Source organism: Stegodyphus dumicola, chromosome 10, assembly GCF_044657685.1.
Source record: "Stegodyphus dumicola isolate Sdum_Otavi_A_Nest chromosome 10, ASM4465768v1".
In the NCBI taxonomy this organism is placed as follows: domain Eukaryota; kingdom Metazoa; phylum Arthropoda; class Arachnida; order Araneae; family Eresidae; genus Stegodyphus; species Stegodyphus dumicola.
In genome coordinates this window covers 171,709,893-171,737,663 of record NC_140777.1, presented here as the reverse complement: position 1 = coordinate 171,737,663, position 27,771 = coordinate 171,709,893, and the positions used below count along the sequence as shown (strand labels likewise).

The 27,771-nt window shown below is 33.7% G+C and overlaps 1 protein-coding gene across 1 annotated transcript in view; it reads right to left on the bottom strand.

Annotated features, from left to right (window-relative positions):
- LOC118186662 (uncharacterized) overlaps positions 1-27,771 on the bottom strand; it is a 241,765-nt gene that overhangs the window by 61,318 nt on the left and 152,676 nt on the right. Inside the window, exon 3 of the mRNA XM_035356785.2 lies at positions 13,039-13,094. Within this exon, the coding sequence (XP_035212676.2) occupies positions 13,039-13,094 (56 nt within the window). The remainder of the gene's footprint in view (positions 1-13,038; positions 13,095-27,771) is intronic.

Sequence of the window (27,771 nt, the reverse complement as noted above, 5' to 3'; positions counted from 1 at the left end):
AAATTAATGACAAGTTATTTTATTTGGTCTGGAAAGAAAAACAAGCGATTAGGATAATTGGAATTCGTGATGCCTGGAGACCGGATAATTGGAATTCTACTATAATAATAATTTCTTCCAATGAGTAACGTTGCATGCGTACGAATTCATAATAGACTAAATGCACACAGAACTATGAGAGCTTGATAAAGTTTATTTTACCAAAAGAAACACTTTACACTTCTGGAACTTTCCACAGAAAAATTCGTACAGGCGTTCACAGTATCACGGAGTTCAACCAGAAATTACACTTCAAGCTATTAAGAACGTTAAACACGCATCTAAAAGGCGGAGCTCTTTCGGATATCTCAACACTCCGAATTCAGGTCTAAACTAATAACAGCTGACGTGAAACGGTGTTTAAGACACCTGGGTGTCTGGGCCCAGTGCATTACCTCGAATCGAACGATTAAAAATTTCGAAATAATATACTTAATAATACGTTAAGAAATAAAATAACAAACTCGCATTACTGATTATTTTTAATATATCATAAATGTTGATTAAATAGTTGGAGGAGATTGTTCAGAAAGCTGATCGAGCTGGGAACAAAATGTACTTAAACGCAGGATGCAAGCGGTCGTAGTGATAAAGTTTATACTTTTGATACACAATTTAAAAGGAATGCATACAATAATAATACAATAAAATAATACAGATCAAGAAAGGAAAAATTATAAACAAAATGACATGAAATACTGATTAATCCATTATCACCTTGGGGTTAAGTATGACTATGAATCGCTTTTTATGCTGCTCATCCAGACAGCTATAGCTGTAGATCAGGATGATGACTAAGTGTCATAAGGTATTTTTCCCGCCTTCTTAGCATGCGGGAGAAAGTGTAGTGGTCAGCACGCTCGGCACGTATTTGAGAGGTCCGTGATTCGAGTCTTTTCGAGGGCATTGCTCATTTTTCACGTCTTTCAGCATCAAAAATCCTAATGTCTGTACAGTGGCGCTGGAACTGAAAAAGGTGGTGGATGATGATTCTCCATCACCAGGATTTGGCGACTGGGTTTCCTAATCCTCAGTCCCTCTTTAAAAGGAATAGTATATAAGGTATTTCTCCCGCCTTCTTAGCATGCCTTCGTGGTGCAGTGGTCAGCACACTTGGCGCGTATTCGAGAAGTCCGTGGTTCGAGTCCCGGCGACGGCATTGCTCATTTTTCTTCGACAGCAGTTCTTTCCTTCCGACTACATCACATATCCTGTGAATAGACTGTTCACGGACTATTACTGCAACAAGGGCATCTTAGTGATAATGAAGCAAGTGAATGAAAATAATTATATCCAAGAAACTACAAATTAAAGTAAAATGTAGAAAGGCGGCCTAACCGTCAGATTGCTAGCAATGACTAGGATGACTTCCTAACCCTGTAGTGCCATTAACTCAGTTTGGCGAAACAGGTTAAGTAAAGTGACCATATATCTCTCCTGCTTCGAAATAACGTAATGTCTCTACATTGTTCTCATTTTTGCATGAAATTTACGTACAAGATGGTAATAAAATGATTTTATCCGGACAATGTCAAATTCTTCATGAATGACATTATTATGAATGTACCAGGGTGCTCTGGAGGTCTGCCTCAGAACATAGTTCTGTGCAGTTTAAATTGAGAGCAAATGCTCGCGGCGGCTCTTATACAGTTTTCACCCGGCGGGCGAGAATTCTGTGATAAATTTTATTCTTCCAAATTACTGGAAGGCATATATACGGTTAAAGTTACAAAGAGTCGGATACGGTTGCATAAATAGATTAATGGCAGTTATTCAGTTGCAATACCCATTACAGTTATACAAGGAATGTACCCAAATGTCACCAACATTGGCCACTATTTGTGGACATCTGACCAAATGGTCGCTAAATTGTTATCCCCGAATTAGCGAGATAGCTATCTACTCAGTGCTAAATAGAATTGCTCATGTATTTTTATTTTTTCAGGTAGAGCATCGTCCCTTTAAATTTTCATATTACATTAAACAAAAAGAAAAAAATACAATTTTACGTATAATTTCACTAAAATTATCTACATATGTATTAAATTCGTAACAGAAATATCGTTAAACTATTAAACTACGAGTACATGCTGTTGTTGTTTGCTATACCCTGCTGTTGTCCAGGGCTAGACGTATGCAGAAAGGTATGTATATTCACTATAGATATGTGTGGGTTGCTGGTTACAAACCTGTAGTATGAATAGCAAATAGTTGCGGGCGCCATAGCCGCTGCACCCGCACAAGAAGGCAGACTTTTTAGAATTGAAAAAGGCACTGGGCGGATGAATATAGAAACCACAGAGATAGCACTAGACGGCAAATTGTCTTGTAGAGTCATTAGGAATTTTTGAAACAGGAGTCATGTGAAATAAGCAATGCCCTCGCCGGGACTCGTACCACGGACCTCTCGAATACGCGCCGAGCCTGCTGACCACTACACCACGAAGACATGCTAAGAAGGCTGGAGAAATACTTTATAGTTTAGAGCGGGTCCCAGTAGTAACAGCATAATTTTGCCCAACCTTGAAATTATTAATCGAGAGCAGCGGAAGGAGATAGAATCCGGGCGTAAAACAAGTGGATCACCTCCCTATTGGTCACTATCTACTGCCCTCTCTACTTGTACCTGCACCCCTGTTCTTTTGCGACGAAAGTATCTATAAAATTTTCGAATAAACGGATTTGAAGTATCAAAATTCCAGAAAGGTACAACAGTCTCAAACGTTCATGTATTATACTTGGGCATGGGAAAAAGCTCGCCCTGCTACTGCACTTAAAAAGGGGCACTCACTCAATTGTATACTATATTATTGTCACAAAAAAAATTCAGATAATTTTTCTTTTTATTTAGCCTTAAAAAAAAGGCAAGAGAAGATAATAACGTGGAAATTATCTGAAATCTTTTTTTAAAGGAATCACTTAATTCAGTAATCACTTAGTAATGAAACTGTAATCACGTAATTCATTTAATAATTATTTTAATTAAAATTAAAGAGGTAAAACACAATAATAATGCAATTTAAAAGTTAAATATACGTCAATAAAATCCCCAATTAACGGTTAAAATAACAATATACCAACTAACCTCGAGCTATTGCGTTTGAACTATACGGTATCGCTCACTTATAAAATATCCCCTCCCCTTTCCTAATCAATATCCTGAAATATTTTTTAAATTAACAAAAACCTGAAAACTTTGAAAAGAAAGCATTTATACTGGAAATCTCAAGAAAATTGTGAAAAATTGAACTACGAAACGAATGCGAAATAGATCTGAAAAAACATGCCGAAATTTAAGAGAGGAAAATATTTAGAGAAATGGAAAAATTCGATTAACGGTTTCAATATTATATATATACCAAGTAAAATATTCATTGGTATTTGATTCTGTAGGGCATCATTTGTTACACAGCTAATATGTGAAATGATTTTATGAATAAGCAAATGCATTGCCGTAGTTATATTTTAACATGAAAGGTTGGTCTCACTTTGAAGTTGAAAATAAAAATAAAAGGTTGGAAAAATAAATTAACCTGTACTTATTGCTATCTTTTTTAAACTGGTTTAATAATATACGTTAGGCTTCCTTTTGTTTCATATAGCGGCTTGATACTTTTATCAAAATCAAAATAGTGACAGATATGCTGTCTTCTTCCTCTTCATTAGTGGATTGGAATGGATTATTTAATTATGGCAAAGCACACGACAACTATCTGCCTAAAGGGAGGGATGCCTTCGTGGAGGACTTTTTAAGGAGAACAGCCTCGTATACACGTTACACATGGGGAAAACCACGAAGGCGCCCATGCAGCCAGCCCGTTCGCGGGATTCAAACCTCAGACCGAACTACCAGTGTTTAGCGTCTTTACCGCTCGGCCGCTGGTGGGCCCCTTCCTCTTCATTAAGTATTATAGATATATATTTGTAGATTCATCTTGAGCAATGCAAAACTTCAGTTAATCCGGGCCGTAATCGCGTTTAGTGCATTTACTTAACTTGAAGAACCTCGTGCAGTGTATAGATTTTACTTCTTGTATAAAGTAAAGGAAGTATTGTAATCGCGAAAAATTTCGGGTATCATATTTCAACGAAAATATCCATTTTGACCGCTCTCGAATACATTTCAACGATGTTTTTGCGTCGTGATAATTGTACGTATGGACAGAATAAAAGGCTCTTTTTTCCCAAAACGGATTGCAAAATAGATTTGAAGATATTTTTTCTTGATGTCTGTACGTATGTACGTACGTATGCATGCATATCGCAATAACTCTAAAAGGAGTACACGCAGAACGCTAAAATTTTGTATATGGGACTGCTATAACATGTTATTGTGCATCTCCCGTTTTGGTTGCCATCGGCCGAACCAAAAGTATATAAATATATATCACTCAAAAATGGATATTTTGTAATCGAAATACATATTTTGGTTCGAATATGAAACCGGAAATTTTTCGCTATTGCAGCACTTCCTTTACTTCGTGCAAAGAAGTAAAAGTAAAACAACGTAATACTTACTGCAAGCATATATTTTGCGTTATGAAATGACGAAATAGTATTGGATAGCTAGGCACTATTAAACAGTAAAATAAATATTTTATCATAAATGTTATAACAAAATGTCTAACTTATAAAAAAACATAGATAATGATTTTTAATACTTAGTATTATCCCCATTAAAATCATATCGCATAAATAAAAATTGAAAACAATTAATAACGGTTTTTGTTTCGGAAAGTAAAAATAGACAAAAAAATTTTATGTGTACGGCTATAAACTTAAATTTTTCATTGATTCATAACTATTTAAGGTTTAAATACAATTATTAAAACATAATATCAAAAAACGAAACGATTTTTCACAAGGAAGATGGTAAAATATTAGAACACAATTACCTATACTTTAAATTTCAAAGTAATTTATTAAATGTAAGCAGAATTAGAAAACAATTAAAGGTATAATTGATATTAATATTCCAATATTGTGCAATTGTAAATATTTTGATTTTAATACTCGATCTTGCAAATAAGCAAACGACTAAATATTTTTTTGAAACATCACTGAAATCCTGTTCTTAGATCTTTTTCTGCAGAATAAATTAAGTATCCTTTTGACAGTAACAAACTAAATGCAAAGATGTTGCAAAACGATAACTGCCATAACTTATCAATCACTAACAATTACATACAAAAATGTGCCACTATCTTTCTTCTAATTTATTAGTTCGAAAGGTAAGAAAAACCAACTTATAAGTTTCATGGATAATATCCATAAAGCTATTTTAGTTTGCTTTATAAAAGAAGAAAAAAATCCCCTACTTATGAAAGCTCTCAAGATTAAAAAAAGTCACATCTGGGCTTCAAACTCTTCCAGAAATCTCAAAAATAACTAACAAGTACGAAGACGAAGTTTATATGATGCAAAATACCTCTACTCTTCTTCTTTTAGTGAAACAAACCCACCTAAACATTAATAAAATACTTAAAATATTATAGTTGTATTCTAACATAAGTTCTTTTCGTGTTTTATTTTTTATATAGGAAATTAACTCCTAAATTCCATTTCTTTCATCCAAAATAATAATACATAAAAGCATAAAATAATAATGTGTTATTACTACGAACAAAATAGTAACGCAAACTGAGCATGTTCAACCGTTTGTAATTTATGAACAAATAAGTACCTTAAATAGCCAATTTTCCATGCTAATGATATACGGGCGTTGAGATAAAACAAGGAAACACAGGTAATCTAAAAGTGACACTGGGTTTCCTAAAAAAATTAACACTTCAGAGATTTTTAAAGAAATTTCATGAAATGCAATGTTTAAAATGCGATTTTACTAAAGCAATAATAAAATATTAAGAGATTTTTTATTTTTCCTCAATAAAATTCTTTTGCGCTGCCCCCCCTTTTTTTTTTGCAAATTTTACCGACATTCTTTTGGAGATCTGAGGAAGTTCCGCAAAGCTATAATGTCATTAAGTTTGAATTCTGTTTATTGATTCTGAATTTGCAATTAATTTTACAGTCTTTCAGCGAAAATTTGTTCAGACATTCTAATGGTGGTTTTAGCTCTTTTACGTCATTCTCTTTTATTTTTACCTTCCTTCTGGCTCTTTCTACAATATATGCTTCTAGAAATTTTCTGGTTTTCATTATAGTTACCTTTCGGGAGACACTTTTCTATTTTTTTCATCATTTATATCGTAAATACCTGATTACACCATTTCATCTTCTGAAGAACTTCATTCTTTCTAACATCAAAGAACAATAGAAGAAAATTAGTGTTATTTTTATTCTAAATCTTAACAATAAAATTAATTGCATCAAAAACCACTAGCTCCCTTTGTTTAGAAATTCATATATTTTTCATTTCTTTTTTACCATTAAAGTACCATCTTAGAATATTTTTGAAATTACGTGAAGAACTTCTGCAACATGAAATTCGGTGTATTCAAAACATATCTATCTAAAAAACATTTACAATTGACTTCAGTTACAATAAGCCTTAGAAAATTGATAAAACATCCAATGCCTAACTATTATGTATTTTTCAGTTACATATACTTCATATTTTTAATCTTATAAGGTATTTCTCCCGCCTTCTTAGCATGCCTTCGTGGTGTAGTGGTCATCACACTCGATGCGTATTCGAGAGGTCCGTGGTTCGAGTCCCGACGAGGGCATTGCTCATTTTTCACGTCTCTCAGCATCAAAAATCCTAATGTCTCTACAATCTTCGTAACTTGACAAAGAGATTAAGTTAAAATATAATTTACAGATAAAAATACAATTACATACTTAAATACAGTGAACCCTCTCATAACGATCATCTAGGTGAAAAAGACCTATATTTTTGACAACATTAATAAACATCGGTATAAAGCATTATTTCTCTAAAATGAGCACATTCACAGACACCAAAATCGTCTTCAAAGAGTTCACTATATTATTATTTTAAAATTCATACCTCCTTTATATTTAACAGACGAAATAATAAAATATAAGAATCCTATAAATAATAAAGTATTAATAAAATTAACGAAGCTGAATACTAGTAATGAACTTGAAAACAAAACAACAACATACACCTAAAAATTTTTTAATTTTTATAAACAGCGTGTTTACGCATAAATATACGGTTAAATAATATTAACTGAAAATGAAACGGGGGATATTTGTAAATAAAGTCGATAGTGTAGACTGTTTATGTAACTTCCACAGTACATTAAAATTTGAAGCTTTTCTTTAAAAAAAACTTTATATCTTCTTTACTTAAAGACTTTGGTATTTCAGAATTCAGTATACGTTTACATAACCTCAAGTTCCAGCAATTCGCATAGTTTTACGCAGTTGTTAACGTAGTGGTGTACAGTGGGAAACTCCACACTGTCAACACAGACGTATAGTTATTTATTAGCGAAGGACAAAAAGACAATGCGAGAATTTTTCATCAATGAATGAGTGACGAGAGTTATTGCGCATATCTGAACACTTCGTGCATTGGAGGTCGTCGGAACAATACGACAGTATAGCTGGACGCAAACACAACTCTTCGTGCCACAAAAATGACCTTCAGTTTTCATTCTTGCCACCTTGATATACGTTAATACTTCTACTATGCTTCTACTACGACTACTATTGCTAATAATAATAATAATGAGAGAAAATTACAGCTTAACAACACAGAAAATACTATTCACTTTGTAAGGATTATGTTAATTTTATTAACAGTTAAATTTTGAGTTAAACTTCTTTCCTGTCAAATTCTTAACTTCAACTTACTACTTCCGGCCAGAACGTAGTTTTAGAATCACGTCTGAATATATAATGAGGAGGAGCGGTACTTAACCGCGAAGTTCTACTTGCTGAGTGAGAGAATATTAGTTCTTGATTAGCGCGCGTCCGCCTTTTTAGGCTTCTCTCTCGTAAGCTATTATTACGCTCGGCCGTACTTAGGCCCTTGATAGCTTCACAGTCAATTAGCGTTAAGGGGTCAACTCGGTTAGAATCTTGATAGCTTCGGTTATATCTCTTTAGTTTAGATTAGTTACCTCTTAAGTTCAAGCCCAAGTGTTGGCTTTTATTGTACACTCCAAGACGGAGTTCTGTTAAATCTTATTTGAATAATAAAGGGTTATTTACCTTTCCATCTTGTTGTTTCTTGTCACACGAACTCAAGCGATTATTCGTTTATCAATTCTTAAGATTATTCACGCGCTCAACTGTAACGTAGCATTTACAAGTGGGGAACTCTACAGCTTGAAAATGAGATTCATTCAGATGAAAGGGATTTTGTAAAGTATAAAATCTGAAATCTTACGCAGCTCACTTGGAATAAAATCTCCATAAAAAAAAAATTATTACGTTATTATGAATTAAAAAATGAAAAGCTGTTTTACTTCGCGGATAAAACTTGCAAAGGTATGCTTTATAAATATCATACTACTGCGAGCTATGGTTTCGTTAATAGCTCTTTAAATAAATACTCCAGATGAGCAGGAAGTAAGTAACAATTTATTAAAAAAGTTATGGCAGACATCATAGTAGTTGTAAGAATAGCTCAAGTAGAACTCAAATAGAAACAGTATGCTCCTGACAAGCTATTTTTACAATTCTGTATAAGAAATGAACACCTCTGGATACGCGCCCAGCGTGCTGACCACTCAACTACGAAGGCATGATAAGAAGGCGGGAGAAATACCTTATAACTGAATACTGACATAACCACTTCACTTATAAAGCGACCTGCAGTTTAAATAACCTAATTAAAAGCTTACTTTATAACTTTCCTTAGAAAATTCTCCCATCATTACATAAATATTACTTTTTTTTGTATAATGATAACAAGGAAATCCTATTTTTTTTTTTTTAATCCTGCATTTTACGCGTCAACAATAAACCAAGATGAGAGGCCTATCCTTTAAAACAGGGCTTCTTAAATTTTTTCCAGTTGCGATCCCTTTTTATAACTGGCATTTTTTTCGCGACCCAGAACCCCATAATATTTAAGAAAATTTTGTGGGACCCCTTAAGCATTGCGCGAATTCGACACACACGCGAGTAAAACCGTCAATGTTTTCACTTGTACTGTAATATGCTATCGCGGTTATAGGTCATTAACTTTAATTTCGAATTTTAAGACATAGAACAATGCGAAAATTTTAAATAAGTACAGACTAAAAGATAGCATCACGTGCAAAGCAAGTAAAATGAACGTTCATATTATAAAAAGCATGCGCCGAAACGTTTTCGTTTTTTCTTTGTCTGTATTGCCTTATCTTTTACCTATTTTCAAATACATTGTGTAAAAATAATTGATAATTGTAAAATTATAATAAGTTAAAGGTAATAATAAGATAATAAGTTAAAGATAATTATAATAAGTTAAAGCTAAATTTATAATAAGTTAAAGAAATATCGAAACTGCTAAAATTTTTGGTGACGCTCTGCTGCAGGTTCCGCGACCCCCAGTTTAGGAAACTGCTTTAAAAGAAAGATATAGAAAAATAGTATACTTCTGTGCGTGTTATCTATATGAGTTCAAATGCTCGTATACACAGCTAAATAGCGTAACACGTTCATATGTATACACCCTGGCTCTATGGAAACGGAATGGGAGATATAGAAAAATAATAATAGTAAGAAAAAATGTTCTCACTCATGTGTGCGAACGGGCGTTGTGCAGCAAGAGGTGGAGTTCCAAAGGAAGTCACCTTTGACCGTGCTTTCCGGACCCTCATAGAAACGGACAGACATGTTTGAATAAAGTAAATAATTTAGTTTGATAAAATGGATTCTAACACAGGTAGAAAAAGTTTCGCTTAATTTTGTGATGGTTCTACATTTAGGTCAGCATAAAACGTACAGTGGAAATTGGCTCATAACTTTGTAAGAATATAAGCACTCAGAACATTTTCCTGCACATAGAGTAACACTTAGAAACGGCCAGATTAAATATCAGACTTTAACAACACTATTAGTCCAAAGGGCCTTTGTCCCTGAAGGACTATTGTTTTCGTTTTCCGATTTTTCGTTGAATTACTATAAATGTACGTTTCACTTTTCAAACTGTTGCCACCAAACGTTAGAGTCCTGCATTATATTTCAAGAAATTAAATAATGTAAAATCTGCATAAATGTATGTCTATTTCTCGCATTGTGATAAAACAACGGTACCTAGAGCCATCGAATTTTGAATGACGTAATCCTCCTACGAATAGGGGCATGTGGAACACCAAATTTGAAATTTTGAATTTGTTTTGTGATCGATTTCATATTTTGTAAAACTTTAATGAATTTTTGATTAACAAACTCAAGGATTTCAAAGCGAGCAATGGCAACACTCTACGGGGGAGAAAAAACCTTTTTATCTCTAGCGCGTGGAACTGTGTATCGAAAATTCTAAGGATAAGCTCATTTTAAAATTATTTTGCGATATTGCTGTTGAATTTAATTTTTTTTATGGTTTGAGTACAAAGAATTTGATATTTAATAAATAAAGGTCATACACAAAACGCTAAAAGAAACGCCCCTTTGGACGTAATTTAAAATCTGAAACCTTTCAGATTATTATTTTTTTTTATTTTGCTTATTTTTATTGTTTTTTTATATTTTAACCTCTCTTCAGTTCTAAATAAGCCCTCACATAGCCTCTAAAACGGGCGGAATCTGCAATGTAAGTATTACATTTCATTTGTCTATCATTTTTTATGATTAAAATAAAATCTTTACACCATTCTTTTGAAAGTAGCAGTTATAGATGAATTTTTACAACAGTATGAAGAAAATATGGATGCACTGGTTTCATGCTTTTGTTTTACCTGAAGGCAAAAGGAAAAAATATCCTCACTATTTACAGCTCAGATTATAAGACAAACAAAGGCAAAGCTGATGAGAAAATCATTTTCTGATTATTAGCATGATTCTGAAAAAGCAAGAATTTATGTAATTATATAATGTAAAAACTTAGAAGCTAACTGGATGCTGAATTTTGGTTTTATTGCTGTTGCCAAAAAGAAGATAAAAATTTCTGATGATTGTTACAAACAGTACATCATTTTGGCAGTAGAGAGAAGATTACTCCTTTTCTGATGGGAACTACAAACGATTTCAGTATAAATAATTTAAATAGTATATAGAAATTATGGCAACAGTTCAAAACATTAAATGTATTTTCTGACGCCGGAACTAAAAAAAAAAAAAAAAAAAAAAAAAAAAAAAAATCCCTATAGTTTGGAAAACCTGTTTGATAGGTCTGAGACAGTTTCCTACGTATATACAGGGAAATTATACTGATAGATTATTATAGAACATTATACATGCTGAGATATTGTATAAGAAAATTGTACTTAAAATATCCTTTCCATCCGTTTGTATAACAGCATACTTATAATAATAATAATAATAATAATAATAATAATAATAATAAATCGTATCGCATACAAATTAGTTTATCAGTTTTCAACTACTCAAACATAAAATAACAGGATCCCCCCTCAACAGTCTCTCCCTCAAAACTGGGGTGAATATAGAAGTCCAACTTCCTTGAGGCTCTGGTAACCATTCTTCCATGAAATTCATAGACAAGATAAAAACAATCTTTAATCTGCATGCAATAATATTAAAATTACCATGTTATCATGTAAGTTATTAAGTTAATCTGCATGCAGTAGTTTTAGAACTGTCAATAGTTCAAAAGTGGCAGCTATTTATTGACATTTGAAACAGTGAATTAAGTCAATTCGTGCAACAACTTCAGTGTCTTTTTGTCCAGCAGGGCCAAAAGTGAATTTTAACTTTTTGTGCATAAAAAATTCTGACTTTCTGCCCGTTGCCCAAATTGCTTGTTTTTCCGTAGAAATTCTAATTTTAATTTTTTTAAAAAAAAAAAAAAACTGTCTTTGGTGTTTTTATGTTTTTCTATATTTTACAATTTTTAATGAAGATACTTTGAGTTTTTACGTATTTTTCTCTGCAGCGAAATGAGAAATGAATTGATTGAATGAGAAATATTTTTCTAATGAAATTTGAGGAAATAAGTTTAAATCAAGGACAGCAAAAAATGTGTATAATTTAAGAGGCCATAAAGGAAGTCATGAGGTGTCTACGTCAGATTTTTCTTTTATAATATATATCGAAGTCAGAAACTTACGAGTCATGGGCTATTAATGCTAAGTTAACGCAGACAATTATTACATTTTCAAATAAATAAGTGACTTTTGGAACATTTCTTTTTGAACCACATTTTTTTCCTCTCACCATGCATTGTATTTAATGATGATAAGAGCCTTTCTTGTGATTTTACATTACAAATATCAATAGAAACATAAAGTCAACTAACTAGAACAAAACATAATTATGCCTTATAAAATTTTAATAGCAAATGAAAATTTACATTTTATAATAAAAACTATTACAGACGATTTTAATCATTTATTCGTAAAGCCTTAATGACTGTTTTGAAAAATCTAGTGATAAATTATAAACATTTCAGTGATTGTATTAAAAATCCACAGTATAAACTTTAATTTTTTTTAGTTAAATGCCCTTTTAGCGCTGACTCTGAAGACGTTTACAGACCCCTTCAGCATTCTATTCCATAAATCCATTTGAATCAAACTGCAATGAAATTCCAACCCATTTTCATGACGTTCTTCAGATTCCAGCACACCTGACTATTGTTTAAATGTACAGGGAAAATGTTTTATGAATGGCACGCGTGATTTAAAAGTTATACTATCGTAAATAGGTTGTATGGAAAATGCTACAGAAATTTAATACATGCATATTAAGCCACCGTCAGTTTTGAAAACGCTAAGAGTATATATTTTCGCTCTTTGATTTGTGCTAATTACAGCCGATTTATGATAAACTATTATATTCTGTACTATAAAATTCATTCTCTTTGCAGTTTGGCATGAATAGATTTTGGAGTGTTATAAAATAAAAGAAGAACTATTTCAGTAACCCATAGATTATGTAGAATATCATTACCTTAGCATTTTGCGCATGAGTTGCATCTCCATTATCCACATGGAATCCTGCTTCACCTGCAAAGAATAAAAAACATGTTTTAAAATATAAAATCACTTTGATACTGTTAGCAATCGGCTGCAAGAAAATTGTCAGTATTAATTATGCATTTTAGACTTTTAGTAGTTTTAAAGTCCTAAAACCTACAATGACAATTACTTTTATATATCAATGTTTAACGCCTTCCATATCTCATCATTAAAAGAAGTGCTTATTACCCTGCCATCTTCCAGAAAAGTGTCTCTATGCTGGGTACGTAATCATCAAGGCACTCAAGGTAACGATAGGTCGACTCATTAGCTAAAGAAGCCACAAGCCTCTCTCTTCCATCGACTAAGAGATCCCACCCTTCATAGTCGCTACCAAACACAAGATCTTCTGTGCTTTCATGTCTATCTGGCGCTGGGAAAACTCAGATACCAGTCGGCACATCTACTCCTTCTTTTCTGTGATCTCCACCAAGAGGCTCAAAACAGACTTCTATTTACAACAAGCTTTGTCAAATCACGGAAGATTTCCCGCCTACCTCAGCAGGTTTTGCAATCAAAACATCAAATGCCGTTAAATTTATCTTGCCGTCTAATGGATCAAGCATAACGGGACAACATCCTCAAGGTACCTTATTTGTTCTGATTCTCTTTCTTCTCTTCAACTTTTGAACTGTTAGTTCACTTAGAACTAGAAGAATTGATATCCGCTTTGCTTATGTGCGTGCTCATCATGGTTTCTATGGAAATGAAAAAGCTGTTTTCTTAGCTAAAGATGCCTTAAATTTACCCATTGATATCAACATTACCATTCCAAAGAGCTTTTAGCTATATGAAATGAGGAATATATTTAATCTTGTAATGCTAAGGTCATCAAAAAGTTCTTTTCTTCTATTTACCATAGACTGCATTTCGAGTCTTTCCTCTCTATAAATTTTAAAGTGTCTCCGTTTTTATCTGGTCACGATAAATTTGCAAGTTACCTGTTTTGTTTTAATCAAGATCAAACAATTTATGTGAATGTTCAAAAAGAGTGCCTCAGGATGTGGAACATTTGATTTTTTCATGCCCTACATTTGATGGCCCTAGATTATGCTTGCAAAACGGTTTGAAAATGTTCGGAGTGACTTGGCCAGTGAACTTATCTGTTTTCGTGAAGTCCAAACTGCTGTTCTCTGCTTTTGTTCGTTTCATTTATGCATGTAACTTTTAATGTTTTACTTAACTTACTTCTGTAAGCCTTGTGTTGTACATATGTGGTGCCCGGGAAGTATACTTTAAAAAAAAAAAAAAAAAAAAAAAAAAAAAAAAATGTCAAATGTCTACGGAGTAAGCTTCTTCAGCAGACGTCTCACATTACATCCACGACTGTCTACTTACCTCTCCCACCAGAACTTCCCTTTCTCAGCTCCAGGGATCACAGAGCCTCAAAGACCTTCTACAGCGGGGAATGTCTTTGAGGCTCTGTGAAATGCTTCAGTGAAATTTTAAAGATGATGCTTTAAGTAAATCACCAAGAGTACGGGTGGTTTTCCAGATTATAAAATGGCGACATGACAAATAAGGACTGCTGCGACAGAGACATTTATAAATGAGGAAAACATTGAAAAGTGCCATATTTTAAAATACACTTTGTCCGGTCGATAGTTCTTGGGGAAGAATTATATGGTGCTTGTGTCTCATTCATGCTACTCAAGAAATCATCTTGATAACTGTAGCATATTTCTGTTTCCATGAACAAAGAATGTTCTCAAAAAACAAATCATTGGATATAAAAGCAATTAGGTGACTAAAAATTTCACCATTGGATAAAATCATTGGATAAAAAAGCAATTCGGTGATTTCTTAAAAGGGAAAATATATTAGTGTTACTTATAATGTAACTGCTTTAAAAGAATTCCGATTATTTTGGAGTAGTCTGAAAGTCTATGGTGAAATTAATGCAACATATATCAAATGTGTTGAGTAAGAAGAAAACTGCAGATATTTCTTACGTGTAGAATCATTTTAATACAATTAAGCATTTTTGAGTCATTCGTTTTTTGACTTCGGCCATTCTTTTTTAGTGGTCTCTGTACATAAAATCCATCCATCCATTACATAAACCATCGACACTAAAAATGTACCAAACGTTTTGTAACAATATTTCTGCGTTTTGAACACTTATGGTAAAATTTAAGAATTGACCTTTAGCTTCTTACTGCAAAACTTAAATAATCACTATTGCTTTTTTAATTTTATTTTGTTTTCTTGGCCTTAATAAGTAACTGATGTAAATCAACTAATCAAACCAAGTTTCTGACAAGAGCATGACCAAATTTTCTTCAAACCTTCCTCAAACTTTTCCCATCGTAATAACTTTTTTGTTTAATTTTTCCGCTTTCTTATCAAGCCTTTTTAGCTTCTTAATTGTTGTTACCATTATTATTATTATGATTCGGATCGGTGTATAAATGCTTCTGATACCTATGAATGAAAAAGCTCGCAGGTGTTCAACCGCAGTAAATAAAGGGAGAACACTTCAAGCATTAATGGAGTAAGTCAGATTATTAGCTTCATGCACTGAAGGAAAGTTGCAAGGTAACCTTGAATAGGCAATCACGTTAAAGAATTTGTCGATGGTGTCCTTCAGGTTTATTTACTCCATTGGGATGAGCTATTTATTTATCTAGTAATAGCAATTCTGATCTTTTCGTTGAAGGAATACAAACGAAATGAACGGCGCCCATTTCGAGATAAATTGTTTTGTTTTGATGTTTGAAATCTAATGCCGTTACATTAATGGCAAAGGTAACAAATGTAATGGAAAAATAAAAATGGTATGAAGGAATTTAGGAGGATAAGGAACTAGTCTGACCGGAAAAAGGTAGGAATTCCAGCACAATACTTACAGTAAGTAGGTAATAATTTTTGCAGAAATAGTTAAGTGTGCACAGCAAATATCCGATAATCCAGCATGTCTCGGACTTGCCGGAAGAAATACTGGAATATCAAACCAGTTTCATAATGTTGCCAAAAATATCTAATATGTTGAAGAACGGAGAAAATTGCAAATAGTAAGTCTCCAAACATATTGTAACGAATTTTGCACATAGATAATTTTAGTGAAATTATAGGTGAAATTGTTGTAGTTTTCTGTATAATGTAACATTAAAAGCTGAGAGTAACGATAATCTGCCGGAAAATTAAGAATACAGGGCCAAGTCTATTTAACACTGAGTAAATGACTATCTCGATAATTTGGCGTGATATCATCAAGCTGGCAACGGTTTTGGCAACATTTTGGTCCGGTCCCTCTGCAACTGTAATGAACATTGTAACTGATGCACTGTGTAACTGTAACCGTATTCGGCCCTCATATGCCTTCCAGTAATTTCAAGAAGCAGGAAGTTCTAGAAATAGCTCGGCAGCCGGGTAAAAACTATAGTATACGAGAGAGAGCACTCTGATCTTCGGCTTTATTGCCGCCTTCCCTTCCTCTCTGCCTTCGATTTCTCCTTAGCGAGATAACTACGCCCGGAACGTTTTAACGTCACGTGACTTAAGGCTCATTTTGTCACTGAGCCGGCAAAATTGCCGGAGTGTAATAGCTCCGGCGATATAGTGTTAGTTCGTGTAATAGCTCCAGCTTGTTAGTTCAGAGCGAAACTTCGGAGTATTGAGGCCTTTCAGATGCGGTTTGCATTGCACTGCGTTTAATATTCTTAGTAGTTTGGAGTGTAACTACTAATTTTACTTACTGTGAACACCTATACTAGTATTTCTGTGGAAAGTTACAAAACATGGAAGTGTTTCTTTTGATAAAATAAATTTTGTCAACCTGTAGAATCATTAGGATGTTTGATACAGGAGACATGAAAAATGAGCAATGCCGTTGTCGGAACTCGAACTTAGACCTCTCGAATACGCGCCGAGTGTGCTACCGTCAGACCACGAAGACTTGCTTCTAATCTTTAACGTCTAGCAACAGAGTTTTCCTTCTTTTTTGTAGAAAAAGATCTAACCTCTATTTGCAGAAAGCCGAAAGATTCTTTACCACTTCTTTCTTGCAATCGATAGAATAGCTCGTTCATTTTGCACTCATCTTGTTTTGGGCTTAAAATATTATTCTCTTTTTATCTATTATCAAATCAAGCGTTAATAGAAGACGTACGAGACAGGAATAACAGCAAGGTCTGCTAAATATTGTGGACCACATAAATGTGATGGACATTTGCAAAAATAAAATTCAGAAAATATTCCTTATTTCACACGGCTATATGAAGGACCACAGTGATTGGTTAATGGTCATCTTAGCGGGAATTTGCCGCATATAAGAAATATGATATGTGAACTATCAAAGATCAGCCACAAGGAAAATCGATTTATAATATGAAGTTATCTAAGTCATAATTGCACTAACAGTTATACTGATTATAGTATATAAAATGCCAGTTTGTTAACCTCAAATGCCATCTTCTATTTCACTGGCAATACCTTTTGTTAGCATGGAAATATTAATAAATATAATCACATGGTAGTATTACCTCTCCTTAACTATGTGTGAACAAAAGATGTTAAATGATAAGGCTAATCAAGAAGTTAACAAAAAATGTTTGATGATTGTCAGTACGCATAAAGAAAAAGTGATAATCAAAAGCAGACAATGATAATCTAAATTGTAATCCATTACAAAACTATACAAATATCCAGTACAAATTTATTACATTTCCTTCCGAACACCCAGGGCTATTAAGAACAGCTATTGTTAAGTGTCAATGACTTCTATTTCTGGAATGAGTCCATTAATGATAGGAATGCATCCGCCATTAATCCAATTTGTATCCTTTTCTTTGTTTGAGTTTCTAAATCGTTACAATAAGATGCGAATCACTCCATGCACAGAATGTGCAACTCAAAATGCGAAAGACCAAATACATTTTTTTTAGCCTAATGAAACCATCCTAATGAAAACAGCAGGATTATTATCAGTGATTGTAAGGATATGTTGCTACATTTTAAACACAATAGCCAATCAATGAAAGAAATATTTTCGCTTTGTATCTGCTTTTATAATAAGATAAAGACTTAATCATTAATATTTCGTTTAAAACAATACCGGAGAAATTTTGTATATTTTTAGCTAAATCTGATCTAAAAAGAATCTACTCGAGTGACTTCTTTGCCGTTTGTAGAACTGTTGAAAGACATTTTTAATTTTTACTGAGACAGAAAATTTTTTAATTATTGAATAAGAAATCAGGAACTTTACATATTTACTCATCCAGGCATAAAATATTAACACTTTCGAACACAAAAATTAACATTTTCATTCCAAATTAGAAAACGGACGGAGTGAGTTTAATTACGAGGATTTTATAGGAAATGCAATAAATGCCAAATCGTTTCCTGTTCTAAGTAATTTAAATGAACAGAAGTTGATCAGATGCTTTTAATGTTTCGTTGAGAATATAAATGTAAGATAAAACTCTAACTGTAATTTGTAAAACTTTCCTTTCAGTTTGGTTACTACTTCTCCGTATCCTAAAGTTAGTAATATTCTTATAGTAAAACTTTCTGAAATGCTTCATTTAAAAATTAATGCTTGTAATACGGTTCTTATACAAGGTGTTACGAAACTCCCGAGGAAAAATTTAAGTGGTGATAAAGATGCGCATAAAAATGACTTCACGAGTAAAGATGCATTCATCCGTGAATAACATATGGGTACTGAAATCAGGCTGAACTTCTAGCTGTTGCAAAAACCAACGTGTAAACTCAACATGTGGCGCACAGTCTGCAGGTACCAAGGCTTGCACTTTCTGTACATGGTATGGGTGTAACCCTTCGTCCCGTAATACTCGCCAAACAGTATCGTGGAATACATTTAAGGTACGGGAAACCTCTCGCGTGCTAATATACGGAAGATCTTCCACTCTTTGCAGAATATCCTCTACAACTTGTGGCGTCTGCGTTTTGTACATGGGGAAGGGGTGTAATCCTTCGTTCTGTAATACTCGCCAAACAGTATCGTGGGACACATTTACGGCACAGGAAACCACTTGCGAGCTAATATCCGGAAGATCTTCCACTCTTTGCAGAATGTCCTCCACAACTTGTGGCGTCCATGTTTTGTGCATGGTAGGGGTGTAATCCTTCGTTCCGTAATACTCGCCAAACAGTATCGTGGGACACATTTACGGCACAGGAAACCACTCGCGAGCTAATATCCGGAAGATCTTCCACTCTTTGCAGAATGTCCTCTACAACTTGTGGCGTCCATGTTTTGTGCATGGTAGGGGTGTAATCCTTCGTTCCGTAATACTCGCCAAACAGTATCGTGGGACACATTTACGGCACTTGAAACATTTCGCGTGTTAACATCTGGAAAATCTTTTTGCATAATATCCTCTACAGCTTGTGGCGTCCGCACACCCTTACCACGCCCTGTATCATGCATGCCGGTGACAAAAGATCCCCTTTTATACAGTCACCGATGCAATCGCTCGAACATTTTTCGGTCTGGCGCGTGCCTTCTCGGGAAACGCTGCCTGTACAGTCTTTCGGCTTCCAGAGCATTCCCATTTGCAAAGACCGTACATAAAATGCCTGCCCGCTTTTTCCTGATTACTGAACGTCGACATGCTTTCTGAAATCCACGCTAGAAAACTCACGCTTCATGCTTTCTATTACAACGCCGTCTAGCGGTTCACCGTTTGTTCTTCGCCCATGCATTGTGTGGTGAAAACCCCTTGTTTAGATGTTTTCTATCACTTCTTAAATTTTTGCCAGGGAGTTTCAAAACACCCAGTGGTAATGATGCACGTATTTATACAGTGAATTAAAAGTGAAATTTAAGTTTTTCCCCCAATCGAAATCAATCCTAAAACTTTCCAAATCCAACAGTCGCAAAAACACAGTCGTACGGCTTATTTTGATGAAATATTGTAACTTTACCATTCTTAAACTAATATTATTAATAGCATTACATTCGCTATTCTAAACCTCTGCTCTGCTAACTTCAATTGCAATGTTGCAATGTTGCAAGTCTCTTCAATTGCAATGTTGTGTATATGTGAAAAATGCATTTATAATTATTAGATAAAGGGCGTGCCATGAATAACGAATTAGCTATACATGCTTGCTGCAAAAGTGCTACGACAAAAATAAAAGACTGTGTCAACAAACCATAACATCATCTCCAACTTATTGCACCAATTCTAGTATAGTCATCATGTCACATTCTAAATTTTCCTCACAATAGGTAGTATAGGATCTTCTAGGAAATTTTATCGCCAACAATAAAATCACTGTCAAGGGATATGGAGTGAATTTATCTTTTAGCAGAATGAAAAGTTTTATTTCGCCAATAAAAATTAAAATTGATTCAGTCAATGCGCTCTAAACTATGGCACTTCAATTCTTCGCATTGCAAATTCGTTTCAGGGGATTCTTGCGCATGTTTCCGATTAATTTTAAAGAAAAAAGAAATATTTACAAGGATGGATCTCTGTGCAGAAAGATGTCTGGGAGATCATGAAACATCAAGTCTTTTTTCTTGCTTATACCGACAACCGAAAAACTCTCAGATGCTTCCTATTTATGAAAAAGATTAAGACAGCAACAGATTAAGTTCAAGATTTTTAAATTTGAAATCAGGGACTCTTTTGCTGACATCTTGGTACTCAGGAATCAAGAAAAATAACTATTCGTAATCAGTAAAATAAACTTTTTTTTTAACGCCTGCCCTTACCCATCTATCATAATCTCTCGCCTCTTTTTATCACCAGTTTTTAACCTGCAGATACATGAAACACTATTTGAAGTTGTTGAACTGCGTTAATCGTGATGCTTAGATTGGTTCATTACGTTTATTATGTTCTGAATATACCTAATAAAAATGATCCGTGAAAAAGTCTTACAACTGCATATTATTAAAGAGTTCTACCTTCATCATCATCGTCTTTACCCCAGCTACATTTTTATCACGTAGGGAGCTTTCTCGTTTCAATTAGTGCAGTTAGTGAGTGCTCTCATACTGATATTATCGCAAATTAGTTCCCACCAGCACTTGCAGAAACATTAAATATTACAAGAAGTATTCAAAATGTCTAGATTTCTGGACATTCTTTTGTATATGAAATCACATTCTGACTAAGAAGACGTAACGAATTTCATTTTCGAATTCATCCTGTTGACTTTGAGCAAGTGATAGTTGGGATGGAAAACTTACGACCATGAAAGAGTAATCGAAGAAAAATCATTTTAATTTGAATCTATTACCAGCGTGATTTTTCGCATAGCCATATAGGGCATTCGATTTTATTACCTTCGAATAACAAACTGGTCAGTTATGTTGTTCTAAGTTATTTATTTTTGTATATACGAATATAAAATGTATTACTGCGGTATAATGTTATTAAATGATTTTGATTATGGGATTAAAAAGATGGCTTCATTCCCTCCTTTGTCATCATCCTAGCCATTTTCACCTTCACTGCATCATAATGTTAACCGACATTTATCACCACTTTTATGTAAAAACATTTAAGAAATAGATAAATAATTATAATTTTAAAAATAAAACAACGCCCACTATTAAAGCACCAGAAATTTTACTAGCAACCTTGTTGCCATCAGGACGGACAAATTATTATTAAAAAGCGTGTTGGTCTTTTTTAAACTAGCAAGCAATATACTGATGCCATCTAAACGATATATTGAAAATAAAAGTTTGCCATTAATTCACTGATTTTCGATGATACCATTTTATTTTTTATTTTTTTCTGGGGATGGAAATGTCGTGAAGAGTTTTCACCAAGTATTTTACGTAACAGAATTTTACAGTTATTAAAAATCAATTATTATTTTCATAAAAGATCTTTTTACAATTTTTACTTCCTTGTACGAAGTAAAAAGGAAGTATTGTAATCGCGAAAATTTTCAGGCAGCATATTTCAACGAAAATATCCATTTTAACCGCTATCGAATGCAAATTAAAGATTTTTTTGCGTGATAGAATAAAATACTCTTTTCCTTCAAAAAAATTATAAAACTGCTTTAAAATTAATTCTGAAGAGAATTTTTCGTGGCGTCTGTACGAACGTATCTCGCATAACTCAAAAACGAGTAGCCTCAGAACGTTGAAATTTTGTATATAGGACTGCTATAACATGTAAATGTGCACCTCGTATTTTGGTTGCAATCGGCCACACCAAACGTATATAAATATATTTATATATATATCCACTCTATTACCCGGCTCAGTAACCTCAGTTTCTTTACTCTTATATGTTTGTAAATTGTACATTTTTTGCTTTAAAAATGAGTGAATTATGTTGTTTTTATCTTCCGGTTAAGGATTTTATGCCTTTAGTAAATCTGTGTACAATATTTTTAGAATTATCAGCAATTTTAAAGTTGTTTAATTGCCGCTAAGCCTGTTTTTAATGTCGGCCATTGATGTTTACATTTGAAATAGGAGACTAGTGGATTTGTTGCCAATGAAGAGAAACTTAGCTTCGCAACAACAAAGATAACGCATTCATTTATTATTGCCAATTAAATCATGCTTAATTCTTTCTGGAATTTTTTCGAGGAAATAAACGTTTGAGATTTACTTCGTAATATTTAATATAGATATTTTGAGTTTTTATGTATTTTTGCCTTCTCGCGAAGGGAGAACTGAATTAATTAAATGAGAAATACTCAATTGTCTGTGAAAAACTGTTTCTTTTTTGTTTTCTTTGCTTAATTTCTTTTATACATAGTTCTAGCTTTATTATAGTATTTGAATAGCACATGTGGCAACGATTAGATAATTCTTTAAATGATATACATTTTGCGCATTCTGAGTTATAATATGAATGAAATATAATACTGTTAAGTAAACCTAGGGCTAGAGTGTCGCTATGGTAAACAAAGTGAATTTTAAAGAATGCCTTTATTCTATTGTGGATTATGCGCTGTCGGCGAAGTAGGTTTAATTCAATCTAATAAGTTTAAATAAAATGCAAGAAAAAATGCGTATAATTTAATATTCCGCACAAGGAAGTCATGTGGTGCACACATCAGATTTTTTACTTATATAAAAGTTCGCGATCTAATTCTTCTGAAAAGCGCTGAAGCTTAGAAGATGCCAGTTGCACATATCTGAACATCCAACATCAACAGACCTTTGTTTTTGATCCACAGTCTTTGTTGTAAAATAACGTATTTTATGATCAAGGTTTATTGTTCACAAAGTTTATTCAGCTTAGTTCTAAAGTACTTGTGACATCAGTTCTCTCGTATGAAACATAGCTTCTTCTCAATAAACTTACCGTACGTTACGCGTTTTACGCATAAGAATTAATTAGAACCCACTTTGTTCCTGTCTTTAACAGGATAAGCTGCTAAGATGAAGACGTATATATCTTAACTGAAATGTGAAAGTAATTCACAGTTGAATACATAATCATTTGGGGAAGTCTATTGACGAGAGCTTTCAAAAGACTAAAGCTGCATTCAGACGGGGGCGTAAAAGCCATAAGTGGTTAAAGCCGAGCTCCGTTGCCAAGGCAACCAGTCTGCGCTACGTCACAAAATCTGGTTTAGGGCTCATGGCATAGGGTTCAAAGTTTTCAACTTTACGCCGAGTTTGGGATAAGCGTCGACCAATCAGAGCGAAGCTAAAACGAAGCGGCGTTCTACAGAAGATTTCGCTGTCACAAAACAAGCAGAGGGCTCGCGGGAAAGCAATCGAGCAGGAAAACAGCGCGGGAAATTTGTAGACACATCCACGCATGCGCAAATTTTGCTTCTCTCATTGGCCACGGCTTACACCCCGTTCTCGCAGGTGTGAGCGGAACTCCTGTATTTTATGTCGTTATGACTATGCCTCTATGCCCTTTACGCAGCCTTAAGGGCCATTCCCACTGGGGTTTATCTGAGCTAACGGAGACAACTGACGTAACCGACCCATCACTAAAACCAGTTTTTTTTTCCATAGGGCAGCAAGTTGAAAAATCTGAACTGCAGGCATAGCGGAGCTAGTTGCCACATGGAGCTGACTCCGTTAACTCAGATAAACCCCAGTGAGAACGGCTCTTTACGCAGTAAATAGATTTCGATGTTGATTTAGTTTATTTGATTATGGCAAAGCACACTATCTGCTTGGCAGGCGGGATGCCTTCGTGAGGGACTTTCTCAGGGAAATTGGCACATATCCACGATAATCATGGGGGAAAACACAAAAATGCCCACGCAGCTAACCCATTTGCTGGGATTCGAATCCAGAACCGAACTACCAGGGCAGCGACTGGTGGACTTTCCTTACTGGTTCGTTAGATTTTTTTGACGGCGAATCAGACAGTTATTAATTACAGTAGGCGCACCTTTATTGCGATCACGTTTAACTACGGCTATTTTGATATCATTAAATATTTGAAAAATATCCTTCAAAACAGCAATGTAATTTAACTAATTTAATATAAATACAACAAGAAACCTATAAATAAGTACTTTCACAGAATTTTACGAAAATGGAAAAATTTATTTATGAACTGTTTATAATGTCTTTAACGCAATAGTTCATTTATGAACTGTTCGTAACATTTCTGGAATCTAACATTTGATAGATGCTATATCCCTAATATTAATACTTGGAAGGCATCTCTTATTCACTGGAAGAGACGTTGGCAATGTAAAATTTAAAATTAGGCAAAAAAAAAAAAAAAAAAAAAAAAAAAGCAACCTTAGTTTAGCGTACATATTTTCAGATAGAAATTTTTTAAAGAATCAGGAATAAATTTTTTACATCTGAAGAAGAGGGACTTGTGTCTGATAATCCTCAAAATCGATAGTGTTGTTTGAAACCTAAGTCAAACTCAGCTGTTCTTTTTTTTTTTTTTTTTTTTTTTTTTTTTTTTTAAGTTTAAATTAAATAGTTGACTAAAATGGAAAACTTCAGACAATTCAACTCAGCGCATTACATTATTTGCATGGTCGGAAAGAAACAAAATAGTTAGACATATATACAGATATCTACATAAAAGTATTTTAAGGAAGAAAAATATTTAAAAGCTAATGCTAAAAATACATTCGGCACCGTAGTTCCTGAGAAAAAATGTAAAATCATGTAACAACAACAAACAATACTAAAGTAGTAAAAGCTATCGTGTCAAAACTAAATGTAAAAGTTACAAATCGAGATAACTTCAAAATCAAAAAGAGTGAGAAAAAAATTAATAAATTTTAACACACAAAATATTTTAAAAGGATACTCGCAAAAAATTAAACACATTTCAAATACACATTAAATATGTATAAAAAATTGCAACAAATCGCAAATTAGCTCAACCCGAAGTGTGAGCCGGATTTATCAAGAAAAAAGCAGCTCAAAACTCGAATTAGGCTAATACCTTTAGCGCGTTTCGTCAAACGATAATAATTGAGACTATAAACGTAATTTCATTAATAGAATAATCCAACTTTAAAAAAAGTAAGTCTCAATTGTATCGCTTCTTTTCCCGACACGCTTGCAATTTAAATTGTAAATGTAAAACTTACTATTAAACAAGAAAAAGCTATACAAGAAAGGCTAGTTAGGCAAATGTACAACTAAAATAAATAGCTAAAAAGCTATTATTCCAAAAATTACACAATTTTAAGGGAGACAACCTCCTAACATTAAGAATATAAACTTTTTCAAGGAGAAGAATTAAAAGATACGTAACAAAAATGTAGCTAAATGGGTCTTGCAAAGACCAAAGAAAAATACAAAAATAAGACGAAACATACTTGCGTCCAAAGCGGTTGCCTGTTCAACTTAAAATGAGCAAAATTGCTATATATATATATATAAAATAAAGTCTGTGTATTTGTTCGTTAATAACTCAGTCACTACTATAGCTATCGTCACCAAACTTTCTACGATTCTTTTCTGGGTCCTGGAAAAGGTCAATGTCCACTTCCCCCCTCAAAAAAAGCTAAAATCAGAGATATTAATTAAAAATTCTTAAAACGCTAATTTTCGCTGATATAATGAGAGAGAATTAGTTTATTTTTCTATGGAAATTTTTATGTGGGTTCCATATCGCATCAGACTGAAAAATGTATGACTATGAATCCTATCTTTTGCTCAAAATAGTGATGTATTTATTTTTATTTTTGCTGACCCAAATGGGCAATTTCATATGTGATGGGGGTCTATATACCACATGATTTATTGATTACGTAATCAGTTGTGGTACAGGTACTGAATATTACTTTGTTTCTTTGGTATTTTTTATGCATTGCAATGAAGCATCATATTCCTTATGACGTGTAATATGTTATTATACGAATTTTCAAATGATATCATGAGTAAAACAATCGAAATTATTGTGTGCAAAAGTTAATCATACATTATTTTTTCTGTTGTTAAATACATTATTCTCAATCTAACTTACCTGGCATCGGGTACTTTCGCTAGTAATATTATAAAATATAAATTGTACAAACTATGATAAAGATACAAATTGTAGGAGAATACGCAGTGATGGAATGTGGACATAATAATATTTACTTAAACATTTCCATATGAATACAGATGAAATCAAAACATAAAAAATTAATATACAGTTTGTGAAGCAGAACAGTGTATTAGCACAACATTAACATGAGAAATATAGTTAGGGAGATAAATTATACAAAGAAACATTAAGCAAATATTCATTATTTAGCAACTGCAGAAATCTTAAAATTATGCATATTTTTGTCAAATGCCCAGCTGCAGTAATATAGCTTCCCCGCAAAGCGGGTTTAGGGTTGCCAGAAGGTGGCAAGGAAAGGCAGAGTTACCAGTGATTTGGCGCGAAATAGCCCATTCGGTGGCATTTGGCGAAAAAATTGGCGATATATCATAGGTGGAGCAAGAACATTCTAGAAAGAATTTTTATGTCTAGTATAGACAGAGATTTTCATGTTTATTACAGTAGGAGGGTATCGTGAGAGTCTTTAGTGTATGTTGAGTTCAGTACCAATACCTCCGAGAGCGATCGACCGAGTCGAGAGTTGTACTTTAGTGCTTTGCCGTGAAGCTGTCTTCACCGTTACAGCCTGATAGCCTGAAGGTTGTGTCGCTGATTGTTCCAGAGTTTTTGTCGTAGTTTTTCGAAGACTGTAACGCGTCTTTGAAACTGTCCTGTGTAATACTGGCGAATAAATTGTGTTTTGATTCTTCATTAAGTGTTGTCATCAATCACTCCAAATCCACGAACCCGTAGAACACAATAATATAAAACACAAGGTAATAAACACTCCCTACGAAGTTAGAGAAAGCGTTCTGCTGGCGTAAATTGTCTATCCCCGCGTGAATTATGGGTGGTATGCATTGCTACACGAACGCGAAGCTTGCTGACGCGTATATTATGCATGAAGCTGCGAAAGGAAACGGAGCAGCTGCTCATAGAAGGTCCTCATGAATCATTCTTTGAGTCTCCTTTGAGTAGCTGTTAGCCGCAACCTGTAAATAAAATGCATGTTGGCTAGCTCCGCGTTGATGTAGCATATTATTCGAAATTCTCACGGGGAATGACGATTTACGCCAGCAGAACGCTTTTAACTCCCGCTCAATATTGCTTTGTACCATCTTGACGTGCAATTTTCATTACAAAATCTGTTTATTTCGGTCTCCTCTTTTTGTCAAATATCATCGAATTATTCTGCATATAGCTTATAAAACTATAATTGTGGCATTTGGTTTAAA